The sequence below is a fragment of the Somniosus microcephalus genome, chromosome 2 (assembly GCF_052327205.1).
Source record: "Somniosus microcephalus isolate GS21.2 chromosome 2, FLI_Smic_1.0, whole genome shotgun sequence".
Classification (NCBI taxonomy): domain Eukaryota; kingdom Metazoa; phylum Chordata; class Chondrichthyes; order Squaliformes; family Somniosidae; genus Somniosus; species Somniosus microcephalus.
Window position 1 is genome coordinate 271,122,194 of NC_140988.1, and position 27,851 is coordinate 271,150,044.

General features: G+C 40.7%; 1 protein-coding gene across 3 annotated transcripts; it reads left to right on the forward strand.

Moving 5' to 3' along the window:
* The first annotated feature begins 10 nt into the window (after positions 1-10).
* On the forward strand, positions 11-27,851 carry LOC147123388 (multicilin-like). Of its 3 annotated transcripts, XM_085972224.1 has the most exons (7): positions 11-557; positions 997-1,075; positions 1,164-1,255; positions 20,250-20,319; positions 21,871-22,100; positions 24,590-24,700; positions 26,796-27,851. In XM_085972224.1, the coding sequence occupies exons 1-7, from the start codon at positions 456-458 to the stop codon at positions 27,258-27,260; spliced, it is 1,149 nt and encodes a 382-aa protein (XP_085828350.1). In that variant the 5' UTR covers positions 11-455; the 3' UTR covers positions 27,261-27,851. The 3 variants fall into 3 exon arrangements, with proteins under 3 accessions (XP_085828350.1, XP_085828368.1, XP_085828359.1); XM_085972242.1 differs by lacking the exons at positions 11-557; positions 997-1,075; positions 1,164-1,255 and adding an exon at positions 18,467-19,710; XM_085972233.1 differs by lacking the exons at positions 11-557; positions 997-1,075; positions 1,164-1,255 and having other exon boundaries at positions 20,426-22,100.

Here is a 27,851-nt window from a genome sequence, read left to right on the forward strand (position 1 = left end):
AACGCGGAGTATTACAGCAGATTAAAAAGCGAATGGTCTCTGGAGGCTGCGGCGCTTTAAATTTAGCGCTCTGGCCGTGCACAGGTTGCCTTGTCTTTAAGGCGCCACCTCTGGCGCCCGCTCTGCCTGTTTGTAAAGGACCTTCATTAATCGCCCCTTTCTGCTCGAATGTAACATCTCCAGGGACGCTTCACCCGTAGAGACGGAGTGGGAAGGGTTTGATTGGGTGAAGCAAATAACGGTGCATGTCCCCGCTATAAGACCGATATCTTTCCAACCGACAGTCATTTTATTCTTTACCTTTAGATTATTTAAAATATAAATGAGCAACTTAGCCAAATATATAACTGATAAGCCTTCAGAGTAGACACCACAGCAAAAACAAGGTGTTATACATCGACGGTGAATAGAAGTGAAAACAAATATTTATTATTTTCACTGAAAAGCCAGTGAAAATGCAAAATGGAAGAAAAGTCTTTGGAGAAATTTACCCGAACAGGATGGTGGAGTTGCCCATCCGCACTTCTGGCAAAAAGCAACCGAAAGTTGAAAAAAAGGTACACATTACACAGCGATTTTTAAAAATCATCTCTTACCAGACAGATAGCCACAGGAGAGTGAAGTGAGTTCCATTTTCAAATACTAGTGGGTGTCAGTGTCGGTGCGTTAGTTGTACTTTATGTTCCTGTATGAGGAAGCTGCCCTACTTGCATTTAATTCACTGAATTGTTTTAGTAAAACTTGCCCTTTTAGTATAATCTTAGGTTAGATGTAGACGGACAATGCTTCAATTATTACAATCCATTCCGTGATTTCCTCTATTCATTGTAGAGTTGATAAAGTTTTGGTATTCGGATATTTTGTTTTCAATTACCGCTCTTTGTACACTTCTGACTGCTTATTATTTCTGTATTTGTATAATATACACATTTTAATGCTTAAAATTAGATTTACAAAAACACTGCTTTATATTGCCTGTTCTCCTGCGATGCGCAGAAAGATCACCAGAAGGTGCGTGGGGCGACCTCGCAGGTGACCATTTATTCCGGAGCGGCAGCGATTGCACCAGACTCAGGTACAGGCAGCTGTTCTGTTCCATCTTTTTCACACACAGGTGTACACCGTGTCATTTTGATACAAACCCCAGACCTCTTTGTTTTTAGCATTCGTGACTATAGATGAGACGGTATGGCAGGATTTGGCAGATTGCACCTCAGTTCTACACCAGGAATCTTCAAATGAACCCACTCGGCAGGTGCGTGTCACGGCTGAATTATTCTCGTTCCTCTTTGTTGTGTGAGTGAGCGTTAGAGCATGCTTATGTCTGAGAGCGAATGGGTGTGTGGGAATATGTGAGTAGGTGAATGCACCAGTGAGTATGCGAGTGGGAGTGTGTGTGAGATTCTGTGAATGAGTGAGAGAGAGTGAGAATCTGAGTGAATAGATAAAATGAGAACGAATGTGTAAGTGAGTGAATTATTAAGAGTGATAATGAGTGTGTGTGTACGTGAATGACTGTGAGAATATGAGAGTTTGTGAGTGTGTGACGGTGTGTGTGCATAAATGAATAAGTAAGGTTGTGAGAGTGTAAGAAAGTGTACTAACTAGGTGAACATGCATAAGTGAGAGTGTATATGAGTGTGTCAATGAGAGTGTGAGTCAGTGTATGTATGAGGGGTGAGAATATGAGTAGGTGAATATAAATAAGAATGTATGTGAATAAATAGCTGACTGAGAATAGGTGACTAAGTGTGTGAATGACTGTATGAGTGAGTGTGTGAGTGAATGTGAGTGTATGAGTGAGTTAGAGATGTATTCTGTGTTTGTGTGTGTCTGTATGTGTGAGTTTACTCTGTGAGTGAATAGTTTATCCTGTGTGTATGGGAGAGTGAGAGTCAGTGGTTTAATCTGTATGTCTGAGAAAGTCGTTTACTGTGATTGTGAGAGTGTGTCTGAGTTTACTGTGATTGTGAGAGTGTATGTGTCTGAGTTTACTGTGATTGTGAGAGGGTGTGTGTCTGAGTTTACTGTGATTGTGAGAGTGTGTGTGTCTGAGTTTACTGTGATTGTGAGAGTGTATGTGTCTGAGTTTACTGTGATTGTGAGAGTGTGTGTGTCTGAGTTTACTGTGATTGTGAGAGTGTGTGTCTGAGTTTACTGTGATTGTGAGAGTGTGTGTGTCTGAGTTTACTGTGATTGTGAGAGTGTGTGTCTGAGTTTACTGTGATTGTGAGAGTGTGTGTGTCTGAGTTTACTGTGATTGTGAGAGTGTGTGTGTCTGAGTTTACTGTGATTGTGAGAGTGTGTGTGTCTGAGTTTACTGAGCCTGTGCAAGTATTAACATTGAAATGAGGTGGCAGGGGGTGTTCACGACTGTTTCGCCTCAGCTTCTGCTGCATTTGACTGTGAGGTTCCCACATGCAGGGCTGTTGAGCGTCTGGGGTGTGGGGGGGGCGGTTGTGTTGGTGGGGGCAGTGGCAACCTAAATATGGAAACTCACTACTCACTGTTGGCAGTTTTTTCTACAGGTATTTTGCTCCATAGGTTTTGGGTTCAGGGATCCTCTAGCTACTGCTCTCCAGCAGCTGTGGAAAGGCCTCAGAGGTTAGTGGCCAGGAATGCCGCTACAGGTTTCTCATGCCTGCAGCTGAGCTCCTGTTTCCTCCCACCTGTTCCCAGTGTAAGGCCCTGCCAGGGGCGGACCTGTGCCAGGGGTAGGAAATGTTGGCGCTTTGTGTCTCTCACAGGTGCAATGCACCTCTGGGGTGCTGTGCCTCTCCTGTGCCCAATGGGTGGTAGGAGAGGAAAATTGGCCCTGCATGTTAATTTTATTGTCACTGTGCTCTAAACATACTGTATAAGATGTTGTGAGTTGAATCTATGCAGTGATTCTGTTATTTGTTCAGCTAAAGATAGTTATCAGGGGAATATCCATTTAGAGCACAGTGAACAGCATAAATAGGAACAGTGCTACCCAAAAGAGTTGTTATTTTTGGGGCCATTGCATATAAATGTAGCTTTGTGATTTTGAACTTTTGTTCCATGGGGATCCACTATTTGCAAAAAGAAAAGTTTGACAGTGTGGCCAGTTATGGTCCAATGAATAAAGGTACAATTTCATTGTAAAATACAATAGATACAAAATTCAGAGTGCTAATTCTCATTGTTATGCCATGTTTCATTATATGTGTGCCAATAAGTCATTCAACAACTGTATGACCACAAATAAGAACAGAAAATGCTGAAATTATGTACAAGTGTTTCAGCATCTAAAAAGAGAAAAGGCAAGTTAACATTTTAGATATAGATCTGCTGACAGATCTGCTGTGCAGTTTCAGCATGTTGTGGTTGATTTGAAATGTCCAGCATTTGCAGTTTTTTCACTTTATGTGAGCCATTTTTAAAACCCTTTCACTGGGTATCAAGAATAAAATTCACAAGGGTGCCAATCCTAAATAGAAGGCAAAATTAAGCATAAGTTGTGTAACAAAAAAATAACCTTCAGAAGTTATATTTCATGTTTTTAACAAAATTCAAACTTATCATTAGTACTTCAAACTGCACTGTTTAATTCCCTTTATTGCAGCTGAAATGCGTACATAAGTATTTTACATTTTTGAATCTCAGAGCTAAAGCTTTACCCTAACTTCCTGACAACTGCAGCATGTTCTCTTTTGAGGAGAAACACTCCATTGAGTTCTTTATGCTTGCTGAAAGATGACTTTTAAGATGACATGTTTTTACATCTCAAGAGGTGTGAGAAGCAGCCTAAATGCCCTATTGAGGAGGATCCCACTATGCCTGTAATTGTTCTCATTATGAGTAAACAAAATTAATTAGAACTAATTACTTTAAAAAAAGACAAATTACACTTGTGGTATCTATAACATACTCAGTGGGGACCTATGGAGTGCACAGTAGCTGGCAGTCAGTTACAACCTGTAATTCAATTAAGGCGTTCTGATTGCATCATAAACAGTCAGACATCAATTTATGAACATCAATAGAAAATGAGATCAAATTAAAGCTTTCAATTCACTGAGAGTTTTATCCTGAACAATTTATTATTATTTCTAAATAACATTTACTTTTGCCTTTTCTTATTGTTATCAAGGCCCTGAGCTAATTCAGTTGCACGGTAGAGGTTTCACATTGTAGATGAAGTTTAAAAAAGCTCATTGTAATTTTCAACCATAAGATATGTGCCAGGTACTGTAGAATAGATTCATCAAGAGTATTACTATAAGGATGTAATTCAATCAAAGGGTTCATGTGACATGATAAACTGCATGTGAAGTTTAATAATCATCAGAACTCATTTGATTAAGTTACATAATATTGTATATATTGATTGTATTATATCCTGATATTCAACTGTTGGTATAAGGTAAGATAATTTTACTCTTTTTAGTATTATAGTGAGGCAGTACTTTGTATTAAAATTAGCCCCTTCACATATTATCCTCCTTTTCATCATCCTACATAAATCCACAGAGCAGCTTGATGTCCACCAATATACTTATCACTGGTCAAGGAGGAAAACAGAGTGACAAGAAAATAAAAACTCCCACCAACTCTTAAGCATGTAAATACTAAAAAAAAGTGGGTGGGTTGGAGTGAGTCATATTGAGGTTCAGATGATAGTTATAAACTGCTTGATGTCACTCGAACTTATCCATTAAACTTTATATAATCACGGGTAGGTCTCCATTATTGATGCTGTAATCTTCCTTGGTTATCTATGATGCTTTGAATAATCACTCCCAGGTACCCATTGTGTGCCACATTTTCTTCCAGGGTATTTGGTATTTTATGCAAAGTATTATCCGGGATACAAAGTATTAATAATTAATCCATTGAACAAAGGTACATATAACTTGTACAGTTTTACAATAAACATATGACAATGCAAAGAAATACAAAGCAAAAAGCTCCAAATGCTGAAAAACTGAAACAAAACAAAAGATGCTGGAAATATACTGCAAGCCAGTCATCATTTGTGGAAAGAACAGACAAGTTAATGTTTTGGCTGTAACCCTTCATCAGAACTTCATCAGTTGTGTGTATTTGGGAATAGTTTCTCTCTACCCTATCAACATTAATCATCTTAAACACCTCAATTAGATCACCCCTTAATCTTCTATACTCGAGGAAATACAAGCTTAGCCTATGCAATCTGTCCTCATAATTTAACCCTTTAAGCCCCAGTATCATTCTGGTGAAACTATGCTGCACCCCATCTAAGGCCAATATATCCTATCTGAGATGCGATGCCCAGAACTGAACTCCGTACTCCAAATGGGGTCTTCCTTCCCTTTGTATACCAGCCCCCTTAAGATAAAGGTCAACATTCCATTAGCCTTTTAGATTACTTTTTGTACCTGTGTAGTTGCTTTTAGTGATTTGTGTATGTGGACAATAAATCCCTTTGCTCCTTCACAGCTCCTAGTCTCTCACCATTAAATACAAGTTGTTGTTAAGAAAATATTCTGATTTATCTTTCAGAAAGTGGATGACCTCACACTTCCCCACATTGAACTCTATTTGCCATGGCTTTTCTCACGCACTTAATCTGTCTATGTCCCTTTGTAACTTTCTGCTCTTTTCTGCAATGCTTACTGTGCCTCCCAACTTAGTGTCATCTGTAAACTTGCAATTCTCTATTCATTCATCCAGGTCATTGATAAATATGGTGAAAAGCTGAGGCCCTAGTACAGTTTCCTGGGGAAACCAACTTGTCACATCCTGCCAGTTAGAGCATGTACCCTTTATCCTTACCTTCTTTCTACTACCTTCCAACCAATTTCCAACCCATATCGCAAAGTTGCTCCAACTCTGTGCGGTTTCATTTTTGCTAATAATGTCTTGTATGGAACCTTATCAAATGCCTTCTGGTCTTTCTCCTTTTGCCCATTTTCTTTTCTGACTGCTTCTAATTCTTCTTGTTGTCTGTGTATTTTCTCTTTCTTTTTCTCTCCCTTCAACAACTTTGACCCGAGAGATAGAATGCTCTTGACCACACTATGGGTGCTGCAAATGCTTCTCTTCAGATCACCTAACTATGTGAGTGATCTGTTGGGATACCATGTTGAACAGTAATTATGGGCACGGAGTCTGAGCCAACAAAGTTGCAATTTTAGATTTTTATCATTCTGTAACACTGAATACAGTCAGGAGTTTAGCAGAGGAAGAAATAGTTCTACTGTACAATTATGTGAAGTGACTTTTGTTAGAGCCATAGAACCAGAGAAGTTTACAGCACAAAGGCAGGCTATTCAGACCATCATGTCTGTGCTGGCTCTTTGTTAAAACAATTCAAAATGAATCTCTAAAACAAAAGCAAAATACTGTGGATGCTGGACACCTGAAATAAAAACAGAGAATGCTTGAAACAGGCAGCATCTTTGGAGAGAGACTGAGTTTTGATGAAAGGTCATCGACCATCTCTGCTTCTCTTTCCACAGATCCTGCCTGACCAGCTGAGTATTTCCAGCGTTTTCTGTTTTTATTTCAAAATGAATCTTACTGCCCTGCTTTCTCCCCATAACCTTGTATCTTTCTCTGCTGAAAATATTTGTCCAACTTTCCCCTAAAAAATTTAATGGATTCAGCCTCAGGGTAAAGAATTTTTCCCTAACCTCACTCCTCATTCTCTTAGTGACAACTCCTCGTCACTGACTTCTCACCAGAGGAAATAATCTTTCCCTATTCATCCCATCAAAACCCTTCATATTTTTAAAAACATCTATTAAATCTTCCCTTAGCTTTTGCTGCTCTAGTGTAAATAGCCCCAGTATTTCAAATCTCTTCTCTTAGCAATAGTATCCCATCATCTTGTTGGATGTAAGCTGTATACTCTCTATAGCTTTAATGCCTTTTCTATAATGGAGTGCTCAAAACTGCACACAGTACTGTAACTGTGGCCTAACCAATGTTTTGTGTATGTTCATTATTACTTCTTTACTGTTGTATTCTATGTCCCTATTTATAAAACTCAAAATTCAATGGATCTTTTGTATGGCTTTATCTACCCTTCTTCAATCTGAGTAACATACATTTACCCTAACTCTTTGTTTCCAGTCCATCAACCAACCTTCTATCCATACTGTTACATTTCCTCTTACAGCAGATACATAAGAACATAAGAACATAGAAATACGAGCAGGAGTAGGCCATTCGGCCCTTCAAGCCTGCTCCACCATTCAATGAGATCATGGCCGATCTTCTGCCACAACTCCATTCACCGACCCTATCGCCATATCCCTTGATGCCCTTACTAGTCAGAAATCTATTGACTTCTGTTTTGAATATACCCAATGACTGAGCCTCCACAGCCCTCTGGGGTAGAGAATTCCAAAGATTCACCACCCTTTGTGTGAAGAAATGTCTTCTCATCTCAGTCCTGAATGGCCTACCCTTTATCTTGAGGCTGTGGCCCCTGGTTCCAGACTCCCCAGTCAAGGGAAACATTCTCCCAGCATCCACCCCATCAAGCCCTGTAATAATTTTGTATGCTTCAATGAGATTCCCTCTCAATCTTCTGAATTCAAGAGAATACAGGCCTAGTTTACTCAATCTCTTCTCATATGACAGTCCCGCCATCCCAGGAATCAATCTCGTGAACCTTCGTTGCACTCCCTCTATGGCAAGTATATCCTTTCTTAGGTAAGGAGATCAAAATTGTACACAGTACTCCAGGTGTGGTCTCACCAAGGCCCTATATAATTGGAAATAACAACAGAAAATGCTGGAAAAACTCAGCAGGCCAGGGCAGCATCTGTGGAGGGAGAAACCGAGTTAACGTTTCAGGTTGATGACCTTTTGTCAGAACTGGAAAAAAGCAGGAAAAGGAATAGATTGTGAAGCAAGTTAGGGGCTGGGAAAAGGGGGAGGGGATGAAAGAACAAAAGGGAAGGTCAGTGATAGGATAGAAAGCAACTCCAATTATATAGGATATTTTGCTATCCTATATAATTGGAGTAAGACTTCTTTACTCCTGCAGTCAAATCCTCTTGTAATGAAGGCCAGCATACCATTTGCTTTCCTAATGGCTTGCTGCACCTGCACATTAACTTTCAGTGACTCATGTACAAGGACACCCAGGTCCCTTTGAGCATCTGCATTCCCCAATCTTTCACCATTTAGGAAATATTCTGCTTTTCTGTTTTTTCTACTAAAGTGGATAACTTCACATTTATCCACATTATATTCCATCTGCCATGTTCTCGCCCACTCACTGAGCCTGTTGAGATCCCCTTGAAGCCTTTTCACATCCTCTTCGCAACTGACACTGCCACCTAGCTTTGTATCATCAGCAAATTGGGAAATGTTACATTTAGTCCCCTCAACCAAATCATTGATATAGATTGTGAATAGCTGGGGCCCAAGCACCGATCCTTGCGGCACCCCACTAGTCACAGCCTGCTATCCTGAAAAAGACCCGTTTATCCCTACTCTTTGTTTTCTGTCTGTTAACCAATTCTCAATCCATGCTAGTATATTACCCCCAATTCCATGTGCCCTAATTTTGTTCACCAACCTCTTGTGTGGGACCTTATCAAAGGCCTTCTGAAAATCCAGATACACCACATCTACCGGTTCCCCTTTGTCTACTCCACTAGTTACATCCTCAAAGAACTCCAATAGGTTTGTCAAACAGGATTTCCCTTTCATAAATCCGCGTTGACTCTGCCCAATCTTACTATTAGTTTCTAAGTGCCCAGTTATTGCATCCTTTATAATAGATTCCAGCATTTTCCCAACTACTGATGTGAGGCTAACAGGTCTGTAGTTCCCCGTTTTCTCTCTCCCTCCTTTCTTAAATAGCGGGGTTACATTTGCTATCCTCCAATCTGCAGGAACCATTCCAGAACCTATAGAATTTTGGAAGATGACAACCAATGCGTCCACTATTCCAATGGCCACCTCTTTCAAAACCCTAGGATGTAGGTCATCCGGTCCTTGGGATTTACCGACTTTTAGTCCCATTAATTTTGCTAGTACTGTTTTTTTACTAATAATAATTTCTTTAAGTTCCTCATTCTCGTCTCACCCTTGGTTTTCTCGTATTTCTGGGAGGTTTTTTGTGTCTTCCTCCGTGACACCTGAATTCCTGAGAGACATCTTATTGAATGGCTTCTGAAAATCCATATACGTCACAAGGATGTCTTACTACAGTTATACAGGGCATTGGTGAGACCACACCTGGAGTACTGTGTGCAGTTTTGGTCTCCTTACCTAAGAAAGGATATACCTGTCATAGGGGGAGAGCAGCGAAGGTCCACTAGACTGATTCCTGCGATGGCAGGACTGTCGTATGAAGAGAGATTGGGTCGACTAGGCCTGTATTCACTAGAGTTTAGGAGAATGAGAGTGGATCTCATATCACGTATAAAATTCTGACAGGGCTAGACAGACTGGATGCAGGGAGGATGTTTCCCCTGGCTGGAGTGTCTAGAACGAGGGGTCACAGTCTCAGGATACATGGTAGGGCATTTAGGACTGAGATGAGGAGAAATTTCTTCACTCAGAGGGTGGTGAACCTGTGGAATTCTCTACCACAGAAGGCTGTCACTGAATATATTTAAGAAGGAGATAGATATATTTCTATACACAAAAGGCATCAAGGGTTATGGGAAGAGAGCGGGAATATGGTATTGAGATAGAGGATCAGCCATGATCATATTGAATGGCGGAGGAGGCTCGAAGGGCCGAATGGCCTACTCCTGTTCCTATTTTTCTATTCTTCTACATGTGCTGCATTCCTTTTATTTATCTAATTAGACATCTCTTCAAAAAATTATATTAAATTTCCCAAATGTGACTTTCCAACCCACACATTTCCAAGTGCTTGTAAATTTTATCTCAAATTACGGATTTTTAGAGTTTGCCCACAATTGACATTAAATTACCCAGTCTATCCTTCTCTCCTTTCTTGGAGTCCCATGTCTCCCCACATTCTAAGACATGGGACTGATTTATCCACCTTTAAGGATAAAAGGCTGAGTGAACTCTGCAAGGATTTGGACTCAAGACCTTCTAGGCCAAGTCTGAAGCTCATATGACCAAAATCCTACTGGCTACATGTTTAGCTCCTTCTAGTGTTTGAAAATACTGCTGAAAAATTTGCAATCTGAAAGCTGAAAAGGAAATACAGTGTTCGAATGGTTAAAGTAGATAAGACCCTGATAGTACAATGGGCACACACTAACATAGAAAACAGAATGATGTAAGAAAACTACTAGGCACTTGGCCTAAACGTTATACAAAGCTTTAATCAACTGTTTTACAACATGGAGTTCTAGTTGCATCCTTCACTAGTTCCTGTTAAGAATGTCCTGCGCAAGCTGGGCCCATGCCCGAGTATTTATACTCTCCCTGGACAGCGCCACCCGCAGGCCGCTCAGTTGATTCATGTCACAGAATAATTTAGAAAATTGAAAAACTATCTAGATTTACTTTTTAATTATGAGGACAGGTTGCATGGACCAGTCTTGTATTCCCTTGAGTATAGAAGATTAAGGGGTGATCTAATTGAAATGTTTAAGACGATTGAAAAAGTTGATGGGGTGAATAGAGAGAAACTATTCCCTCTAGTGGGGGAGTCCAAAACAAGGGGGTATAATCTTAAAATTAGAGCTTGCCGTTCAGGGGTGATGTCAGAAAGCACTTCTTCACGTAAAGGTTAATGGAAATTTGGAACGCTCTGCCCCAAAAAGCTGTTGAGGATCGGTCAATTGAAAATTTCAAGATTGAGATTGATAGATATTTGTTAGGCAAGGGTATTAAGGGATATGGAACCAAGGCGGGTAAATGGAGTTAAGCTACAGATCAGCCAGGATCTAACTGAATGGCAGAACATGCTCAAGTGGCTGAATGGCCTACTCTTGTTCCTGTGTTCATCTGTTTACTCTAATGGGGCCGACTCTTTATCATAGAATGTTACAGCACAGAAGGAGGCCTCTCGGCCTGTTGAGCCCGTGCCGGCTCTCTGCAAGAGCACTTCAGCTAGTCCCACTCCCCCGCCCTTTCCCCGTAGCCCTGCAAATTTCTTTCCTTCAGGTACTTATCCAATTCCCTTTTGAAAGCCATGATTGAATCTGCCTCCACCACCCTTTCAGGCAGTGCATTCCAGATCCTAACCACTCGCTGCATAAAAAAGTTTTACCTCATGTCACCTTTGGTTCTTCTGCCAATCACCTTAAATCTGTGTCGTCTGGCTCTCGACCCTTCCGCCAATGGGAACAGTTACTCTGTATCTACTCTGTCCAGACCCCTCATGATTTTGAACACCTCAATCAAATCTCCTCTAATCTCTGTTCCAAGGAGAACAACCCCGGCTTCTCCAGTCTATCCACGTAACTGAAGTCCCTTATCCCTGGAACCATCCTTGTAAATCTTTCCTGTACCCTCTCTAAGGCCTTCACACCCTTCCTAAAGTGGCCAGAATTGGACACAATACTCCAGTTGAGGCCGAACCAGTGCTTTATAAAGGTTTATCATAACTTCTTTGCTTTTGTACTCTATGCCTCTATTTATGAAGCCTCTATGATTTTTTAACTGCTATCTCAACCTGCCCTGCCACCTTCAACGATTTGTGCACATACACCCCCAGGTCTCTTTGTTCATGCACCCCCTTTAGAATTGTACCCTTTAATTTATATTGCCTTGCCTTGTTCTTCCTACCAAAATGTATCACTTCGCATTTTTCTGTGTTAAATTTCATCTGCCACGTGTCTGCCCATTCCACCAGCCTGTCTATGTCCTCTTGAAGTCTATTACTATCCTCCTCACTGTTCACTATACTTCCAAGATTTGTGTCATCTGCAAATTTTGAAATTGTGCCCTGCACACCCAAGTCTAAGTCATTAATATTTATCAAGAAAAGCAGTGGTCCTAGTACCGACCCCTGGGGAACACCACTGTGTACCTTCCTCCAGTCTGATAAACAACCGTTCACCACTACTCTCTGTTTCCTATATCTTAGCCAATTTCGTATCCATGCTGTCACTGTCCCTTTTATTCCATATAAGCTTCAACTTTGCTGGTAAGCCTATTATGTGGCACTTTATCAAACGCCTCTTAGAAGTCCATGTACATCACATCAACTGCATTGCCCACATCAACCCTCTCTGTTACCTCATCAAAAAACTCAATCAAGTTAGTTAAACACGATTTGCCTTTAACAAATCCGTGCTGGCTTTCCTTAATTAATCTACACTTGTCCAAGTGACTGTTAATTTTGTCCCAGATTATCGTTTCCAAAAGCTTCCCCACTGCCGAGGTTAAACTGACTGACCTGTAGTTGCTGGGTTTATCCTTAAACCCTTTTTTGAACAAGGGTGTAACATTTGCAATTCTCCAGTCCTCTGGCACCATCCCTGTATCTAAGGATGATTGGAAGATTATGGGCAGTACCTCCATAATTTTCACCTTTACTTCCCTCAGTATCTTAGAATGCATCGCATCTGGTCCTGGTGACTTATCTACTTTAAGTACAGCCAGCCTTTCTAGTACCTTCTCTTTATCAATTTTTATCCCATACAGTATCTCAACTACCTCCTCTTTTACTATGACTTTGGCAGCATCTTCTTCCTTGGTAATGACAGATGCAAAGTACTCATTTAGTAGCTCAGCCATGCCCTCTGCCTCCATGCATAGGTCTCCATTTTGGTCCCTAATTGGCCCCACCCCTCCTCTTACTATCCGTTTACTATTTATATACCTATAGAAGACTTTTGGATTCCCTTTTATGTTAGCTTCCAATTTATTCTCATACTCTCTCTTTGCCCCTCTTATTTCCCTTTTCACTTCCCCTCTGAACTTTTTATATTAGCCTGGTTCTCACTTGTATTCTCAACCTGGCATCTGTCATACACCCCCCTTTTCTGCTTCATCTTACTCTCTATCTCTTTCATCATCCAAGGAGCTCTGACTTTGGTTGCCCTACCTTTCCCCCTCATGGGAATGTACCTCAACTGTACACAAACCATCTCCTTTTTAAAGGCAGCCCATTGTTCGATTACAGTTTTGCCTGTCAATCTTTGATTCCAATTTACCCAGGCCAGATCCGTTCTCATCCCACTGGAATTGGCCTTCCTCCAATTAAGTATTGGATACTTTAAATTGCATATCTAACTAGTGGTTTATCTGCTTTTCAAAATACGTGCAAAAAATGCATCCCTGTTGTAAATAACATTCAAAACATCTTGTTTGTAATATTACTGATGTAGAAGCAGCCGTATATTTCACAACAGAATATACCGAGGGAGGAGGTTGCTTTTAAATCCTCGAGTGAATTTAGTATCAACAATCAACAAATAAATGCCGATATCCCAGCAGAACTGCTCCGTAACCCACGTGTCAGCATTTCAATTTTAATAACCGCCTCCCTGTTGCTAAAGATACAACATCCAGCAACTGAACTCCTGAAGAATGAATCAGATTGTTTCATTGTGTTTTAGATCTTGCATTTTACACTAACTGGTGCATAATTTCACCACAAACGAACCCGTACTATGTTGTTTTCGTATAAAGTTTCAGACAAATGCTGGTTCCCCATAGAGATAAAAATATTGTACAAGTGAAACGTTTCAGGAAAGAAATTTACAATATAGTTAAATAAACTAGGATGCAATTAAATCTCGGAGAGGTACTCTACATTCAAAATATTTTAATCATTGCTAATATTAACAACTAAACCTAAAGGTAATAAGCACAATGGGGGAGGAAGCTAAATAGGTGTTGTATTATTCTAATAACTGACATCAGATTTGTTTACGAAGATTGGTTGAAGATTTTCACTGTCTTCTAGGTCCAGGAGTGTTGCCCATGTTGTAAGGCCCAAATCCAAGCAACCCAGTCCTATTTGCATTCATGTTTATTATTCACTAGGTTGTCCTATTTCAATTTTATGAGCTGGAGACTTGAAAAGGAGTGTTCCTGACACTGCTGCCTCATTGGTGGAGAAATCCTAAATCAGAATATAAAAATGTTAGCAGTAACTTGAGATATATAAGTAAATTAATCTCAAATTAAAAAAAATCCAAGTTAACACTAGGAGTATACTTATAGATCACTCGGCCAGCATTAGAAGAAGGATAATTTGCTCTATGAAGAGATAGGAAGGGTATGTGAGAACAGGAAAGTTATTTTAATGGAAAACTTCAATCAACCTAATATAAACTGGGAAAACCCAAGTTGTTTAGAGTTAGAGTTGATAAAGTAATGCATGACTGCTTCTTGACCCAGTGCATTGAGGAATCCATAAGAGGCATTGCTAGTCTTGATCTGGTCTTCATTAATGACGCAGAGGATTTACAGGAAATGGAAGGCGCTGCACACGGGGACAGCGACCACAAAGTGATAAAGTTTAACAAGATCTGGGAGCCCACAAAACCTGAGACCAGGTGCCAGGTATATAACTTTAAAATGCTAAATTAAATTAAATGAGGGAACATCTAAAGCAAATAAACTGGGGGAGATTGTTCAACAACACTAAGAAATAGCGAGGGGCGAAAAACATTAATAGGAGTGGTATATAGGCCTCCAAATAGTAAAATAGAGGTTAGGGAGGGCATCACGAGGGAAATTAGAGAAGCGTGCAATAAGAGCACAGCTGTCATCATAGGTGACTTTAACTTACATATAGATTGGACTAGCCTAATCAGTAAAAATAATGAGGAGGAGGAATTCCTTGAGTGTTTAAGGGATGGTTATCTGGATCAATATGTCGAGGAACCAACTCGGGAACAGGCTATATTGGACTGGGTACTGTGCAATGAGAAGGGACTAATCAGTAATCTTGTTGTACGGGGACCCTTGGGTCAGAGCGATCATAACATGATCGATTTCTCACTCGAAATGGAGAGCGAAGAAATTGACTCAGAGACTAAGGTCCTGAATTTAAACAAGGGGAATTATGATGCCATGAGACGGGAACTGAGTAGGTCTGATTGGACAACGTTCCTGAGAGGACTGGAGGTAGATAAACAATGGCAAACATTTAAAGATAGAATGACAGAATTGCAAAAATTGTTTATACCAATCTGGCATAAAAGGAAATCTAAAAAGGTGACTCAACCGTGGATAACAGGGGAAATTAGAGACAGCATAAAATCCAAAGATAGGGCGTATAAAATAGCCAAAAAAAGCGCCAGAGCGGAAGATTGGGAACAGTTTAAGATAGAGCAAAGGAGGGCAAAGGGCATGATCAAGAGGGGCAAAATAGCTTACGAAAACAAGCTGGCGGAAAATATAAAAACTAACTCCAAAAGCTTTTATAAATATATCAAAAGGAAAAGACTGGTGAAAACCAAAGTTGGTCCATTGCAGTCAGATACGGGGGAATATATAATGGGAAATAAGGAAATGGCAGATCAACTAAATGCATACTTTGGGTCAGTCTTTACGAAGGAAGACACAAAAAACCTCCCTGGGATATCGGGAAAAATAGGGACATTGGCAAAGGAGGAACTGACGCAAATCAATATCTCTAAGGATATGGTGTTAAGGAAGCTAAAGGGATTGAAGGTGGACAAATCCCCAGGGCCTGATAACATGCATCCTAGGGTACTGAAGGAGGTGGCCCTAGAGATAGCGGATGCACTAAGGATGATTTTTCAGAATTCATTAGACTCGGGAACAGTGCCGATGGATTGGAGGGTAGCTAACGTTACCCCACTATTCAAAAAGGGGGGTAGGGAAAAAGCAGGTAATTACAGACCTGTAAGCCTTACATCAGTTGTGGGCAAAATGCTGGAGTCCATCATTAAGGATGAAATAGCGGAGCACTTAGCAAATGGGGACAGGATAGGACAGAGTCAACATGGATTTACAAAGGGTAAATCGTGCTTGACTAATCTATTGGAATTTTTTGAGGGAGTAACTGGTAGAATAGATGGGGGAGAGCCAGTAGATGTGGTGTACCTGGACTTCCAAAAGGCCTTCGATAAGGTCCCACATAAAAGATTAGCATGGAAAATTGAGGCTCATGGGATAAAGGGGAAAGTTTTGGCGTGGATAGGGAACTGGCTGTCAGATAGAAAACAGAGAGTTGGAATAAACGGCTCATTTTCTGAATGGCAGGCAGTAACAAGTGGGGTACCACAGGGATCTGTCCTGGGCCCCCAGCTGTTCACAATTTACATTAATGACCTGGATCAGGGAGTCGGATGCAGCATTTCCAAATTTGCAGACGACACTAAACTAGGAGGGGGGGTGGGCTCAGAGGAAGAGACCAGGAAGCTCCAGAGCGATTTGGACAGACTGGGCGATTGGGCGGATAAATGGCAGATGCACTATAATGTGGACAAGTGCGAAGTTATCCACCTTGGGTGCAGGAACGGGAGGGCAAATTATTATTTAAATGGCAATAGATTGGGAGAGGGGGAAGTACAGAGAGACCTGGGTGTTCTTGTACACCAGTCACTGAAGGCGAGCATGCAGGTGCAACAGGCGGTCAAGAAGGCAAACGGTATGCTGGCCTTCATAGCAAAAGGGTTAGAATACAGGAACAGGGATACCTTGCTGCAGCTGTACAGGGCACTGGTGAGACCACACCTCGAGTACTGTGTACAGTTTTGGTCGCCTCATCTGAGGAAGGATGTTCTTGCCATGGAGGGGGTGCAGCGGCGATTCACCAGGCTGATACCAGGAATGGCGGGAATGACCTATGAGGAGAGACTATGTAGTTTAGGGATGTACACACTGGAGTTTAGAAGATTGAGAGGGGACCTCATAGAAGTGTATAAAATTCTGACAGGTCTAGACAGACTGGATGCAGAAGGAATGTTTCCCTTGGCGGGTGAGAACAGAACTAGAGGACATAATTTAAGGATAAGGGCTAAACCATTTAGGACAGAGATGAGGGGGAATTTCTTCACTCAGAGAGTGGTGAACCTGTGGAACTCATTGCCACAGAGGGCAGTGTACGCCAGCTCATTAAATATATTTAAGAGGGAATTAGATATATTTCTACGGGCAAAAGGGGTTAAGGGTTACGGAGAGAAGGCGGGGACGGGATACTGAATTAAAGGATCAGCCATGATCTCATCGAATGGCGGAGCAGGCACGAAGGGCCGAATGGCCTACTCCTGCTCCTATCTTCTATGTATCTATGTATCTATGTAGAAGACAAGTGGGACACCTTTAAAGGTATAATGCTAAGCATGCAGGATAAATACAAGCTCAGACTAAGCAAATGTGACCGTAAATTGATTAAGATACAAATTAAGAGTGACATAAAGAGAAAAATTGACTTTATAAATCCTATAGGAAGAAAGGAGAAAGGACTCACTGGAATGAATCCAAGAAAATACAGAATACATTAAAAGGGTGATCAGAGGAGCAAAGAGAGAATTGAAATAAAACTAAACAGCTGAGGCCAAGCATAACAGTAATAAAATCTTTCAGTACCACAACAGCAAGAGGGATTTTGTTTTCATTTTTATTCCATTTTCCCCTTTCCTGTAGGGGGTGACTCCCAGCAGTACAGATCCACCAGGGATAGTGAACTTCCATTATCTATACCAAGTACCAATTATTCATCTGTGAGCCTAGTCCATTGTGAAGGGGCATCTCAGCTGAGCGGGATTCTGTCCACATTTGACATTCACTTCCCACAGTTTTCAGCAGGAGTCATTGGATAAATCAGAAACAGGAATCCTGGCTGATTCTTCCCTATACTAACCCAAGGTATATTGATGCCAATTGCAGTGCCCTGTTGTTGCCTGCCTGAGATCAGATAAGTCAGCCCAGACCAGGGATGGAACGTGTGTTCCACTGTGTCTGTATAGCTCAGTTTCACACCACATGGTGCATTTAATTCACTGAGCTGAAGGTGGTGCCTCCCCATTAGGATTATTGATATATACAAGCTCTAATCATTAGTATTGCGTGACAGGAGTGTTACAATTGGTATCAGTTCCACTGAAGAGAAAGGAAAAAATCAGCTAGGGTTCATACTGCCGATCACGATCCAGTGACTCCGGTAGTGCAGCGCACATATGTGGATATCTGATGAGGATAGAATGGTCGCAGTCCGAATGCCTGTCCACACTCACTGCATGCACCTACACTGAAGAGTGGTTACTTGAGCAGGAGCCCGGTCCATCAGGGAGGAGTGAAGAAAATTGCAGGGATTTTTTTCCCAAAGTTTCAATACAAATCGATAATATTTTCCCATTTCCGGGTTGGCTTTTGTGATAAAAGTGAGCAGATGAGGTTATGTGGGCTCAACCACTGACATGGTGCGTTCGTCTGAGCTCAGCTGCTTTTCCTTTCATTGGAAAGCTCATCGCCATCCAGGGCAAAATAACCACCCCCTCCACCGCCAGCGTACCCTGGCTGCAGTGTGTACTATCTACAGGATGCACTGCAGCAAGTTGTGCGAGCTCCACCATCTAGAAGTCAAGGGCAGCAGGTGGACAGGAAGACCATCACCTCCAAGTCTCACACCATCCTGACTTGGACATATTCTCGCAGGTTCAAAATCCTGGAACTCCCTACCTTCACCACACAGAGGTTCAAGAAGACCCACCTTCTTAAGGGCAACTAGGGACAGGTAATAAATGCTGGCTTTGCCAGCGATGCCCATATCCCTAGAATGAATGTTAAGAAAAACAACACTGGTAGGAGCTGCATAACACATCGGAGAGAGAGTTGGGACTAGGAGGAGGACTGACTGAGCAGTTTGATTGAAGTCGACCAGAAAATGAAGTCATGATGTGGAGATGCCGGTGTTGGACTGGGGTGGACAAATGTAAGAAAACACACAACACCAGGTTATAGTCCAACAGCTTTATTTGAAGTCACAAGCTTTCGGAGCGCTGCTCCTTCGACGAGAAAATGAAGTACCCGCGAAAGCACATCAGTCTCTGTGATACCTACTGGCGTGTTACAAAGCTCGTGTTTAGCATGTACTAGAGTACGCGGGAGGTAGGAAAGCTGAATGGATTTTAACTTCTCACAGGGGATGTAATTAATCAAAATTTGACAAAATAAGCCCTGAGCCTGGGGGAAGAGTGAATTGGATCATGTGCCTGAACTCCGTGTGGGCGGGTCCTTATTTAGAAAGTTTGCATTACGTAAATCTGGGCACACTTGGGCTCTTGGGTGTGGCAGAATGCTGCCTGGAATCAGTGCCAACGGAGGCCGGGTTAATCTTTGACTAATGTGAAGGTATTTGCTGGGTCCAGGTGCAATGTGGTTGGCTCGTGTGGCTGTCCTATTGAAATGAAGCAGGCTGTCTGTATAGTGACTGCTCCGGAGACGAGCGGCAGTTAACGAAACGCGTGCCATCCAATGCCATCGACTCGGGCCACTGCAGTGCTTCGAATTATTGATCAATATTATCAGTGTACAGATAGATGCTACTCAACAGCGGGTTCAATCCTACTGTGGGGACAGAGCGCTAGGGAACTGACCACTTTGATGGCGACTCGTTGTATTTGCAGGTTTATTGTTACTTTTTAACCCTCATAGATCGTTCTCAGTTTAATCTTTGCTGCTCGGAAGTATTGCTATTGCAGACAGTCGGGCTGATTGCTGCTGTGATTACTTGAACAGACAGAGCAGGCAGTTTGCCCTGGGCTGGTGTTATTTAAAAGTAGCAATAGACCTTTGTAGGCAAATAAGAGAGCAGCGGCAGCTCTCCCAATGGCACTCCAAACCTGTTACATGCAATTTCCTCAATGGGGATTTGAATTCCAGGTATGTTTGCGTTTGTATTTTTGGGGTTTCTGTTTAGTGTACATATACAGTATTTATGCGCGCACATATTTTAAATACACACATAAACATGCACGCAATTGAAACTTGCAGTATTGTAGTGCCTTTAATGCAACATACACTCGAAAGCATTTCAGAGAAATGGACCCCAGCAATAAGAGTCAGGGGACATGATCAAAGCATGGTCAAAGAAATCGATTTTACAAAGTGGGGAGAAAGGTAACAAGGCTTAGCGAGATCGTTCCAGTCAGGCTAAGAGGGCTGACCCATTGACAGTGGAGCAGAGGGAGGCCAGAGTAAAGGACATAGACTGGACGAGGTGGCAGAGGGAGGACGGGGTGAGGCTATGATGGGACTGTAAACGATGGGGAGGAATTTGAGCGATTTAATTAACACTGACTAAGAGTCCTACAACACATAAACCACCGTAACGCTTCCTTGTATAGAACAATATCAAAGTAAACTATAATCATTCTTTGGGGGATGCGATTTCATTATCAAGAATTATTTTGTTCTTGCAGAATCAGCCATTGGAAGAAGCATCAGAGTTTGACCTGCAAGATTTCAAGGATGTTGATATTATAATGTGCGGTAAGTACATTTAATTCCATTGTGCCTTTATGAAACCTTCAGAAAGTACACATAGTTTTAGAGGAATCGTGATTACACATTAATGCTGTTCCCATGTCCTCATCAGTCGTTGCCACTGGAAACAAAGGAACACACTGCTGAAAGATATAACAATGAGCACGTTTTACAAAAAGAAACCCACAGCGTGCCTGAACTTGCTGGTCCAGTAAATCTGTGGTCATTTTATGACAGTCTTCCAAAGGTCAGAACATTAAGGTGATGAAAGTCGTTTAAAGGGGAATATCTGAAAATATTGCAAAACGATTTCAAAGTAACCTTGATCTTTTTTAGCTACCTCGTACGCACAAACTCGAACTATGGTTAAAGTAATCCGAAAACACAAACCACTAACACCTTTAGTCTATTACACAAATTACTTTCAAAACATTTCACGAAAACAGCCGATAACTAGAGAGGAACGCGGAACACGCTAGGCATCGATCAGAGTAGAGTCATTATTGCGATTTGTTAGTGCAGAATAAATAAGACCATTTAAAGACATTTGATACGGATTGTTTATCAACATGCCCACGCGAAGTGAAGTGAAGCCAATGACGAAGTGCCCACAATTTCAACAGTACTGCTGCTGCAGATACAGTACATTCCTGCTTCATCACATCGAACCACAACAAAATGTAAATAAAAACATGCAACGTTCAATAACTAACAGCTATTTCGATGCATATATAGATACAAATCTGTTTCTGGAGGGATGCAGTTTGTCCAGTAATTTTCGAAACCAGGCAGAAAATAAAATTTCGCTGCTCGTTGTTCCTTCAACTCAGCCACGTCATTGGAGCTCCTGAGCGCCCCTAGCGGTATATGTGGAAAACGATAGATGCAGAGAGTAACCGGCCGACAATGTAGCGAGTCTTAACAATATTTTCACAGAATCATACAGCACAGAAGGAGGCCATTTGGCTGATCCTGCCTGTGCCGGCTCTCTGAAAGAGATATCCAATTAGTCCCATTCCCCTGCTCTTTCCCCATAGCCCTGCATTTCCCCCCCTTTTAAGTACATATCCAATTCCCTTTTGAAAGTTACTATTGAATCTGCTTCAACCACCTTTCAGTTGAGTAAAAAAATTCTCCTCATCTCCCCCTGTCTTTTTTTGCCAATTATCTTAAATCTGCGTCCACTGGTTGCGACCCTCCTGCCAGTGGAAACAGTTTCTCCCTATCTACTCTATCAAAACCCGTCATAATTTTGAACACCTCTATTAAATCTCCCCTTAACCCTCTTTGCTCTAAGGAGAATAATCAAAGCTTCTCTAGTCTCTCCACATAACTGAATCGCCTCATCCCTGGAACCATTCTGGTAAATCTCCTCTGCACCCTCTCCAAGGCCTTGACATCCTTTCTAAAGTGTAGTGCTCAGAATGGAATACTCTAGCTGAGGTCTAACCAGTGATTTTTAAAGGTTTACCATAACTTCCTTGATTTTATACCCTATGCCTCTATTTATTAATCCAAACATCGGTATGCTGCAGCTACTTTCCCTTTTGTCCACAGATCCATCATCTTTGATGCAACCCATGTCCATGACTGATGCAGACTTGCCGCTTTCTGACTATGTGTCTGATCTTGAAGCATGCATTTCGTCTTCAATCCCGGGCGCGCATGACTCTCTGATGGAGATGAATCTGCAGACAGACCACTCGCAACCGCCTGAGCAATTTTGGAAGGATGTGGCAGAAGAAAATCAAAAAGCTCTAGGAGACGCTCTGGAGGAAAATGAACACGTAAGAAAAATACATAGAAATATTTCTCCTGCTATGACAGATTTGCTCATAATAACAAAGACTGTACAATAGAAACCTAGATCAACAAATACTGGACAATTATTGGCTAATTTGTATTAACTGTTACAGCTCCAATGGATATGTATATTTTGCGCACACCATTGTGGGAGCACCTTGACCATATGCACAGCAGTGGTTCAAGAGGAAGGCCTACCACCACCTTCTCAAGGGCAGCTAGGGATGCCAGCCTTGTCAGCACCTCCCATAATCCAAGAAGGAATAATTAAAAAAAGGTCATGCTTATTATCAAATCTAGCTGGTCCTTGCTAAATATCTGTGTATCTGCAAGTTTCACATATTTAGCACGACTGGCTAGCTTTGTTGAGCAACAACGACTGAACTTCCTTTCTATTGGAAATGTCTGTGTGAAATATGATCTTGCAGAATTTGGGCAAATCTTATAACTCATTGTTTACTAAATGAAATTATAGTTTTTTTTAAACAAAACACAAATGAACAGTAGTCTATTTATATTTATCCACAACTGATGATGCTAACTGCTGTACCTCCTCACATTAAAGGAACCTGAAGTTATCAATTGGAGTTACATCATAGCCCATTTATAATCTTTAAAACTTTTACTGATGATCATTAGACGGTAGGGTCCGTAACACCAGTGTACAGAGTGAACCCAATGTGATGATCATACCAGACCTAAATACTCAGAGATATATTAAATTCAGTTTCGGGAAGCCTACTTGAGAAATGACATCAAGGCGAGGGTACAGACGAGATTCACTAAGATGATCCCAGGGATGGGAGGCTATAGTTCTTTTCAGTAGAACAAAGAAAGTTAAGAATAGATGTCATAGAAGTATTTAAATTTAATTAATTAGGAAGCATTTAGAAATTCATGAGGTAATCAGTGACAGCCAGCAAGTCGTGCTTGTCAAATTTTTTTTGAAAGTAATCAATTGGATAGATAAAGGGAATGCAGTAGATATAGTGTACATAGTTTTTTCAGAGGGGATTTGATAAGGCGTATCAGAACATTTAGGAGTATGGTATAAGAGGGAATTTGGTAGAATAGAAAGTGGTTGATGAACAGGAGACAAAGCGTTAGTGTAAAAGGGTGTTGCTGGGACTGGAAAAGATTTGGAAGTGATTTACCCAATGGGTCAGTGCTGGGTCCACTTTAGTTTTTGGTATATACAGATCATTTGGATATGGGTATGGGAATATTATTTTGAAATTTGCTGATAACACTGAAGTAGGGTTTTTGGCAAACAGTGAAGAGGACTGTAAAAAACTTCAGGAACACATAAAGTAGTTAGTGGAATGGCCAGACATGTGGCAAATGGAATTTAATGTGATAAGTGTGAGTTAATACATTTTTGGAGAAAAAAATGGGAATATACACTCAATGGAAAGATGCTGAAGAGTGTGAATGAACCCTAACTGTGCAAGTGCAGGTAGATAAAGCCATAAAAAGGCCATATCAAACTTTTGGGTTTTATAAATAGGACATAGAGTAGAAGAGTAAAGAAGTAATGCTGAATTTATGTAAAACATTGGTTAATCTACAGTGTGAGCACTGTGTGCAGTTTTATAGAAAGAGCATTAAAGCCATGGAGAGCATGCAGTGTAGATTCACCAGGTTGATGCCAGACATGCAAAACTATAGTTACGAGAAGGAACTTAAGATACTGGGACTATATCTATTGGAGCAGAGAAGATAACAGGAAATCTAATAAAGGTTTTTAAAATTGTGAAGTGTTTTGATAGAATAAATATGGAAAGCCTATTTCCTCTGGTTGGGAAGGGAGCTAATTGACAAGGGGGTCATCGATTTAAAATTATTTCTAAGACAGTGAGGAGAGATGATAGGGCAAATTTCTTTATATTGAGGCAGAGACCATTGCATCTTTTAAGGGAAAATTGATAAATATTTGAAGCAGAGGAAGACATGGGGCTATGGAGTGAGAGTGAGGCAGTGGGATTAGTTTTGAATTGCTCTAGCAAAGAGCCAGCATATACACGATGAGCTGAGTGGAATCCTTCTGTACTGTAAACGTCTATGGATCTGTAGTTCTTCTATTATGGGAGGTTCTGATAAAGTGAATCGGGAAAATCTATTTCCACTGCTTGGGTGTTTTGGTAACTAGAGGCCATAAATTCAAGATAATCACCAAAAGGATGAAGGGAAAAGTTTGAATTGTTTTTACAGCATTGTTAGGACATGGAATCCTCTGCCAGAAACAGTGATGGAAGCAAAATTCCAAATAGCTTTTAAAATGGAAGTGGATAAATATTTGAAAAAAATAAGTAAAAGGGAATGAGGAAAGGCAGCGGACTGGGACTAAGGGGGATTCTACCTTTGATTTTTCATGAAGCTTAAAATATAACTGAAATTTCTGACCATCGAAAAGTAATATGATGCATATCATAGAATGTTAGCTTTTGTGGCTGATTCGTGCTTTCTATTACAGCTGCAAGTCACTTTAAAGAGAAAACAATATGAAATTGTGTCACTGAAGGAAAGAAATGTCCAACTGAAAGAACTTGCCAGTAAGGCAAAACATCTGGCATCTATACTTGATGTAAGTATTATAAACGTTCACACCATTATATCCACTTTCATGAGAGGAGCATGGTTTAATTGCACATAGGGGCATGCCTGTTTCAAGAAGTGAGGGGGATGGGGCCCGCAAATTTGAGGACACACTTGCTTTAAGGCTTTGGAAACCTGGAGAGTCGGAGATAAGGGTGTGTATATGTGTGCTGGTTTCTTGACTAGCCAGGCTGTCTCTCACAATATAGCAGCACAGTTAGCACAACAAAACCTGATCTTTGCCTTCAGAATGCTGTCTGATCACAGCTACACCAATCATTTTGCACTGTATAAGAAACTAACATTTGATTTATTAGTGAAAATAAACACAGCAAATTGTACTTTGCTCTTTTAAGCAACATAACCACAATGTAGACCACAGAATAGGAAAGGACTTCAAACATGTCTCATTGGTGACCTAGGCTGGAGGAACCTTAGGGCACAGGTGTGCAGTCACTTTTGCATCGCCATCAAAACAACATAAATCTCTTCCTTACCCGACTCCACAGAATTTGTGAATCCCCATAGAGGAGGCAGTTTCACACTGTTTCATTTTAACACCGTACAGAGCATAACTTCATTGTGGTGTCAAACTGTGTTTACAAAGTGCTCATCATTAGAGCTCCTGGACACTTTACTTACTCAGAAACTATGGTGGCCCATGCTCTCAAAATATTTTAAATGCACCAATTGAGTGTGGACCTCTGTGCATTGTGTAAGCATTTTTGCACAGAGCTTTCTCTTAAACCTGTGAGTCTGAATTGCAGCAAGGCAAAGAAACAAGGTACTTCCAGCTGCAAATTAACACTGCAGCTATTGATTTGAGACTCGTGGCCACAGTATAACTGCAAACTGTTGAGACTTGCACCCCTTTCAGTTTTGCACATTTCAGGCAGAAAAATAAATGTACAAGTTATTAAAAGGATGAACAATAACACAGCAAAACATATAACTATAGTTGAAGGACACTTTTAAAATATAAAAAAATGCAAATATTTGAAGTTGTTGAATATTGAACTAATACAAAAGTTTATGCTATCAGTTCCACGGAGAGTTATCGGTGTTAATATTGTACCCAGAAAGTTTAGTATAGCAATTCGAAAAATACATATTACTCAGTGGCATAAATATCATGAAACAATAAAGTAAGTGTATTGTGCTGGCTACAGGGATATTACAGTTACATCCAAGGACTTTATTAGGATGAAAAAGTTAACAGACATTAGCGAGAGAGTGGGGTGGATGTCCAGGCTTCCTGCCCGATGCTGTTGCCCTAATAATCATGGGGAATGACTAATATATTTGTAGTAGTTGTAATATGACTGTATTACTATTACCCCACATAACAACAATCTAGAAAATAACATTCCCTTCAGTGAAATCCTATACGTGTATTATATATATATTATAAGGCATTTCTCTGTATCAGCTGATACAATAATTCACAACTTTACTTCTGGGCTAATTCAGTGGTACAGCAGCAGGAGCCAATCATTCATCACTTTCCATCATGACAAGCTCCAGCTAAAGAATCCGGAAAACGGCAATCACCATATTTCTATATATTACCTAGAACGATACATAGTTTGCAAAGGAGGGCTACATCTAGAGCTTGAGTTGATTTATACATAAATAAAAAATAGCAAGAGGAAGACAGAAAGAATCAGGGTGAGGAGAAGAGCAGAAACACAGTGGTTGACATTCATCTTGAGCGGTAGTGTAAAACGGGCGACAGCAAATCGGCAGCCTGTTTTACATCCCGTCTGATTTTCTTTTCCAAGTCAATGGAAAGGAAACTCTGCCAGGCTGCCGATTCACTGTCACCTGCATTGCGCTACCGCTCAAGATGAATTTCTGGCCCACAGGTCTTTTGTCCATGAGCAACTTCACAGGAGATCAAGTGGTATTGGTCTGCAAGCTTTGTTCTAATGGTTTATGGCATAATTTTAACCCACTGATGGACCAGAGCATTGTAACAGTCCAGTCTTAGTGTCAGTCTGCATATATATGGTAGGGTGCAACTGTAAGCGAGATACCTAAAGCAATCAGTTCATTCAAGAATTGTTACTTTTATCTTTTACTAGAAACTAATGAAGCAGGAATGCCAGAATACCAATGACACTATGTCTGAGACCTTTCCCTTGAGATCCCCAGCTAAGCGGCAAAGAGTTGAGGATACCTACTTTGACAACCAAGACTGTGATAAAGTGGATGAGATTTTAAGAGACATCTCAGAAAAATGCAATGCGGCCTTGCAAACATTGAATGACACAAACTCTAAACATCTCAAGAGAAACTACTACTCAGGAGAAGCCAGTTACCATGAAAGCCAAGAAACCATCAATATGTATGGGAGCTTCAATGGGCTTCAAACATCTATGGCCTGCAACATGGCCAGTTTAAGTACCAGTGAGCTGGAAAATGATATGTCTTTCAAGACTTCAATTCGTGATCACTGTACAATAAGAACATTAGCTTTTCCTCAGGGTAATGCATTTACCACCAGGACACCCTGTGGTGGTTTTAAATTTCGATGGATTCCCAGTTGATTGGGATGATCAGCTAACTACACTGACCAGTGGGACTTTATTAATTTTACTTTTAGCAAAAACTGTACATGAAGGAATTCCATGCAACACTTTTGCACTGCCAGCACTTAGAAGATTAAATCTTCCCCAACAGGCATTATATTTCAGGTCCACTGAGTATTTCAAATTTATATATAAATGTGGTTTGCTTGTGTGTATATGCTGTACCAAAATATGACATAACAAATCTAAATTTTAGCTTGTTATCCCATTATTATTTACAGAAAATGGTATATACACAGAAACAATCTTCAAGTTATATCCTTCAGGGTTTAAAATACACAGCTCTTAGAAAGAAAATAAGTTATTTCCTATATATGTCTGTTTTGTGAATAGTTTGATTTTGTTTGCTTATTAACACAATGGTTATAGTTCATATTTGCAGTGTAAATATCTCAAGCAACAGAAGAAATATAAAAATGTCGATACAACTTATTCTGGTGAGAAAATTCATGACTGTTTTCTCATGGTGCTGTACACACCAATGGGGACACTTGAATATAGAGGAAACTGCTCTAGATCTGTATATGATAAAAGTTTAACTGCATTACA